The sequence below is a fragment of the Camelina sativa genome, chromosome 12, assembly GCF_030686135.1.
Source record: "Camelina sativa cultivar CO46 ecotype springtype chromosome 12, ASM3068613v1".
Taxonomy (NCBI): domain Eukaryota; kingdom Viridiplantae; phylum Streptophyta; class Magnoliopsida; order Brassicales; family Brassicaceae; genus Camelina; species Camelina sativa.
This window is the reverse complement of record NC_141891.1, coordinates 33,702,393-33,708,392: the sequence shown is the minus strand read 5'-3', so window position 1 is coordinate 33,708,392 and position 6,000 is coordinate 33,702,393. Positions and strand designations below refer to the sequence as shown.

The window sequence follows — 6,000 nt, the reverse complement described above, 5'->3', positions numbered from 1 at the left end:
GTCCAAGTTAAAAAGTTTTATTCGTTTGATCCGATTTTTTATTTGATCAAACTAAAACTTTAAAAAGTTTCAAAATAATATTATAATATTGAAAATTTTTAAAAGTTTAAATATTATATATATTGAAACTTTTTAAAGTTCTTAGCTTTTAAAAAGTTTTTAAAATAGTTTAAAATATTATAAATATTGAAAATTTTAAAAGGTTCAAATATTATAGCTTGAAACCTTTTAAAACTTCAAAATCTTATGATCTTTAAATTTTAAACTTTATTAGCTTATAAAAGGTTTCTAAAATATTATAATTTATAAATTTTAAAAGTTTAAAATATTATAAATATTGAAACTTTTAAAAGGTTCAAATATTAAAATTATTTAAACTTCATAGAATGTTTGAAAATATTACAATTACTTAACCTCCATAGAAATTTTAAAATATTATATTTATACTAATAAAAAGTTGAAGCTATAAACTCCTAAAGGTGTCCATAAAAGATTTAAAACAACCAATAAGAATTAGATATTTCACTAATTAACATTTTTAGAAATATAGTAGTAATCTATATTAAGAATTTTTAGAAGAAAAAAATTAAATTTTATAGAAATAAAAGAAATAAGATTTGATATTCTTGCAGTAAAATTTTTATTTTTAAGTCTAAGAAAGAAGGATTGACGTCGAAAGACCTTCAGTTGATGTTATTTGAGTTTAAAGAAGAAGGATCGACGAAAAGCACAAATATTATTTTAACTATACAGTGTTCATATTACTTTCTCTGCATTGGTTTGAGAAGTTTCAATACATGTCGATCTTAAACCGAATAAGTATATGGATAAAATTATCAATAATTGGATGCATGTGTTGACTATGCTGGACTTTACGAATTGCACAAATTTTATGAGAAAATAAAAGATTTTGGTCTTGGAGTTTGATGGGTTAACAAGTTGTATGGTAGTCTAAAAAATGTTTTTCAGTGAAAGAATGTGAAAAAGTTGAAGAAAAAAAGAAGAAAAAGAATAAGAGTATAACGAAGAACATGATAAAAGTAACGATGACAATTACCATAAAATTTGACAATGAAAATGACAAGAAAGAATATGAAAAATAAGAAAACATTGAATAAAAAAACACGAAAACATACGTGGTAGCGATCAATTAAATATAAAAAACGAGATAAATTCAAGATTACAAAATTATTTCGCTTTTCTGGTGGTCAAATAAATGGTTTAGGATATGTGAGGTCAGCAGTTTGATTCGTCTTGCCTGGACGTCGAGTTAAATTCATAATTTTTTTGATCTGATCTGAATGTATAACACAACTCATTTTTATGTTTTTAAAAATTGTGTATCTGAAATTTAAATTTTGATTTAATACTAATATAATTTATTTTTATAAGATAATATTTTATTACTGTCATCAATCACATACTCCCTGCATTTCATAATATAAGATGTTTTAGAGAAGATTTTTGTGTTACATAATATAAGATGTTTTCAAGTTTCTATGCTATTTTTAGATTAGTTTAATATATTTTATTATGCGTTTTTATTTATGATTGGTTGAACTTTTTTAAAGTGGTCATTTCTTATATTTTGAAACGGAGTGAGTATATATAATTTCCATCAAAATTTATCAAATAAACCACGCGTAGCGTGGGTTCAAAACCTAGTATTAAAAAAAACATATATTTTTATCAAGATTGTTTCGTAAGCACACTAAAGTAAATAATCTGACAAAAATCTAAATTAACTCGGCCACCGACATGATTTCTAAGAAGACCGATGTTACTTCTCCGAGAAGCAATCTCCCAACCCTAGCCGTGAAATCCGACGCAAAAGGTTCTGACTCAGAAGGTGATGATCCAAGTTTTGGGTGTGGGTTTTGGCTTGTCCGACAAAACTTAGAACAAGAGCTATATCTATAAATGAAGTAGATTAAAAAAAATTATCATCAGCATCATGCAGAAACAAGTGATAAAATCATCGGAAAAATGAATTGACACTATACCAAAAAATAAAAACTTATAAATGAATTGCTAAAAATCAAAGACATATACCAAACTTTAACCGAACATTTGAAAATAAACACACCCCTTCATTTAATTGTCCCCTATACATAAAATCTCACACATACAATAGAGTCTTCATATCCCATCTATTTGTTCAATCCCCTCCAAAAGATTCTAACGATGCCAGAAAGTAGTAGTGACAGTCCAAGAATCTCATTTTCTAACGATTTTTGCCATTCTGATTCCATACCAATCGAGCAGCGTCCGGTACAAAATCCGTTGGACTTCTCCAACTTTTACTGGGGCTTCCCTTTCGAGTTCTCGGTTTCTCGCGACGTAATCTCCGGCGAGAGCTCGTGGTCAGCCGAAGACTTCTTTAACGAAGGCAAAATCCTCCCTACAGAAATGAAAAAGATTCCGGAGCCAATATATCGTAGTAAATCCGATAAATATAAAACCGGCTTACCTAGACCGGATATTAACCCAATCGAAGATTTTGAAATAGAAGAAATCGGAGACCAAGAAGACGAGGTGAAGTTGCCATTACTTGGGTGTAACTCAGCCGATTCGAACTCTATGAAGCGTCAGGTTTCGTCTTCGTCATCTTCTTTAAACAGTAGTTTTATAAAACCGGCACTGAAGAAGAACCACATGCATGTTGGAGGTTACAGTTACAAAGGCAATGGAGGTGTGGTTAGGGTGAGTTCGTTTCTGGACATGGTTCCTTCGGCGAATTTGTTTGGGTTAGGTTCGATAAATCTTGATGGTGGAAGAAACAAGAACAAGTTAAGATCAATGTTCTTTTATTAATAAGAATCATGAGACTTGTTGTGGAGTTCAGTGATGTAATGTTTTATTCTCTACTCTTCTATTCCTTAACTTCTGCATTTCGAACAAAAAGTATATCATGTATGATGTATGATTTCTCTTAATGAATACATAAATTAAATAGTTATTTAAATATTTTAACAAAAAATGCAAACACGATATACCCATATATATCTACGACTCTACATTTCAAATTTTTTTTTTTTTTTTTTTTTTTATAATTAATAGTCCCAATTGTTCGAGTTAGAGCAGAACTTTGAAGAGAGTACAAATGAAACCTAGCTTCGTTGACTTTTTTTTTTGTCATCTGGTAATATTAATAAACGAGGTGGAATACATCGTGAAATACAACTAAAGCCGGTGGAAGACAATATTTCCCCGGAATTTAAAGCCCAAAAAAGGGAAACAAAGCCGGCGGACAAGTAGAAATCCCCGGAAACATAAGTGAAACTAACAAAGAAGCAAACAACAAAGCAAACTAATTTAACTTTGGAAAGAGGACCAACCCAAGAACTAAGAACAAAGGCAAACTAGTCAGAACCTTTATGAAATAAACTAGTCTCAAAGTGCAAAGTTTCTTCTTCTGAAGCTCTTGTAGTTGAGTTTTACCAAGAATGCCCACAGGCCAATCCAACAATAACAACCACCACCTCCTATCAAGATGAGAGCCAATCTCTCAACACAAGACCCAAGAACTTCATAACCCGGCCAACAAGACTCGAACGTTTCTGGATACGACGACGACTACAGCGTTCCATAACGTCTAGATAGAAGACTTCAAAACGCAATCAGATCTTAACAAATCTGCAAAGCAAGACAAGGAGCGAAGTCTAACCTCTCAAAGAAACCAAACAAGAGGAAAGTTCGAGAAAGCTATCAACCACAACAAGCCACAACAAAGAGAAGAACCAAGTGCAGACAAAAGAGACTAGTATTTCTTCAAACAAAACGGAGCCTAAGCTTAGAGAGGGAAGGAGCCTTATGAGAATCAAAGGTAGGGCGAGATAAACAAGGGTGAAAGGAAGGTAAAGGACCTAGCTTCGTTGACTATACTAAGAAATTTAGTTGCAATGTTTTTTTTTCTTTTTTTCTTTTTGGTTTCATTTTATTTTTGGCTGCAATGTTATTAAAAATAATGATAAATTAGTTATTGAAGAGAGTTAGAAAGTTCGACAAGTCAAGTGACAAGTAGCCAATTCCATTAATTCCCATCTTGTTTTAGATAACCTTTTTATCATACATGTTGTGTGTAGATATTTGACGATGCTATAAAGGAAACTGAAGAAAAATATTGCAAATACATTAAACTGATCATGTTATTGTTATGGATCAGTACGTATATCAAATCCATCAATAACTATAAGGTGTGTTATTATCGTGTAATTCACGCGATTATAGACGTTTATTTGCATTCGGTGCGTACAAAGCTTAAATTAAGTTTTCTGTTTTCAATAAACAAAACATGTATTTATGCTTAAATTAGTTTTGACTAAGGTTAACATATGTATTTTCTGATCTAAAGAAACACAGTGAAGTATATAATGATACATATTTTGAAAAAAAAAACATCTTGTAGAACATCCGAGATTTTTTTAGGACAATTTTGACTGCACATTGTACTAGTTCCACCGTTACAAACTTTAGGGGGTTTAGGGGGTGAAGGTGGCACACACTCGTAAGTGTGCACAAACATACCCCAAATTGTCCGTCGCATCTGCTAATGCACGATGGCCCGCGTTTGGCCTTACACCTTTTCAAACAATCTGATCCGTTTTTATTTTATAATAGCAACATATCCCATACTACTTAACTAAACCAATCAAATTATAATTCACCATTAAACCAAAAACAACCAATATACGCAGCAAAACATACCAACAATACAGAACCAATATATTATCAATACAATAACATTTCTAACCATTATATCCAACAACGTAGCATAACTCTATCCAAGGTTCCAACATAAACCATATAACCAACAATACACAAACGAGATCCTAGATCCTCCTCCTCATCGCCATGATTTCATGTCACATACCTGCACACCACAAACAACAATTGAGATGCGTAAATGTTATCAAATACTCAGTGAGAAAATCCTCCTATCTATTGGGCTATTCACACAAGCAACTGAGATTCAAATGTCGAGCAACACAAACAACACAAGAAACCAAGAAACCAAGCGTCAGACAAATTCATGTCGATCGACACTGACTTCAACTTGGTGTCGATCGACACCGACTCCGCAGACACGTTCTGCTTGAAGCCGATCATCAAATCTCCGATTCTAACCACCTCCAATCCGTCCCAAGACTCGCCCAAAGACCACAGAAAACTAAAGGAATCCTATAGCATCCAACACAAACAAGAAAAACACCACAACAACACAAAACAAGCCAAACAAAAGAGATCTCAAGCTTATATCAACCATGGTCATGCACTCACCCCTTTTGCAGGAAGATCTGGTTCAAAACCGATGAATCCAACATCTTAGGAAGCTTCTCCTTCCCAACAACAGCACTCCCTCCTACAGCAACATATCTCACAAAAAAAGCCAAGAAAAACCCAAAAACCTCTACACTCTCAAGCTCTCTCTTTCTCCCTCTGTTTCTTCCTCAAACGGCGACAAACACAACCCAAAACCCTCGACTTAGGTCGATTCTCCACTTAAATACATGGTTTGGAGATTCCAATTAAACCAAACAAACCCAAATCGATAAAACAAATCAACCTGGTCAAACCGGAAATTGCTGGTGTCGATCGACACCCACTCCCAAAACTCACAATTTGGTTTGCGGATGTTACACCACTGTCAGGCTTCCTCTACCAACAATTTCCCATCTTTTAATCCTAACGTCATGTTAAGGTCCCAATCAGAGTAGTAAAGAACACAAAACACCAAAGTTTTTAATAGGTAGTTATGACTACCTTCTATGGTTATTTTTATTGCTTTTATAGAAGAGACTATTGAGTCCCAAAGAGATGAGGAGAACACCATAGGATAGTCACCAAAACCAAACGTAATTATCCTACCCTATGATAAAACCAAAACAAAGAACACCAATATCAAAACCGACTCAATCCACATAGCGAGGATTAGGCTGACGTACGCGTGTGGGCCGCTCACGACGTTTGAGCCCATCAATACCCCGCCCCCAAAGAATA

At 33.4% G+C, this 6,000-nt stretch overlaps 1 protein-coding gene across 1 annotated transcript; it reads left to right on the top strand.

The window, feature by feature from the left end:
* Nucleotides 1–2,079: 2,079 nt before the first annotated feature.
* Nucleotides 2,080–2,980, top strand: LOC104733020 (uncharacterized). The gene has a single exon (XM_010452628.3). The coding sequence runs from the start codon at nt 2,185–2,187 to the stop codon at nt 2,812–2,814; it is 630 nt and encodes a 209-aa protein (XP_010450930.2). The 5' UTR covers nt 2,080–2,184; the 3' UTR covers nt 2,815–2,980.
* The last annotated feature ends 3,020 nt before the right edge of the window (nt 2,981–6,000 follow it).

Bases quoted from the DNA above. Each gene is read 5' to 3' on its own strand.
- LOC104733020 (XM_010452628.3), top strand. From the start codon at position 2,185: ATGCCAGAAAGTAGTAGTGACAGTCCAAGAATCTCATTTTCTAACGAT.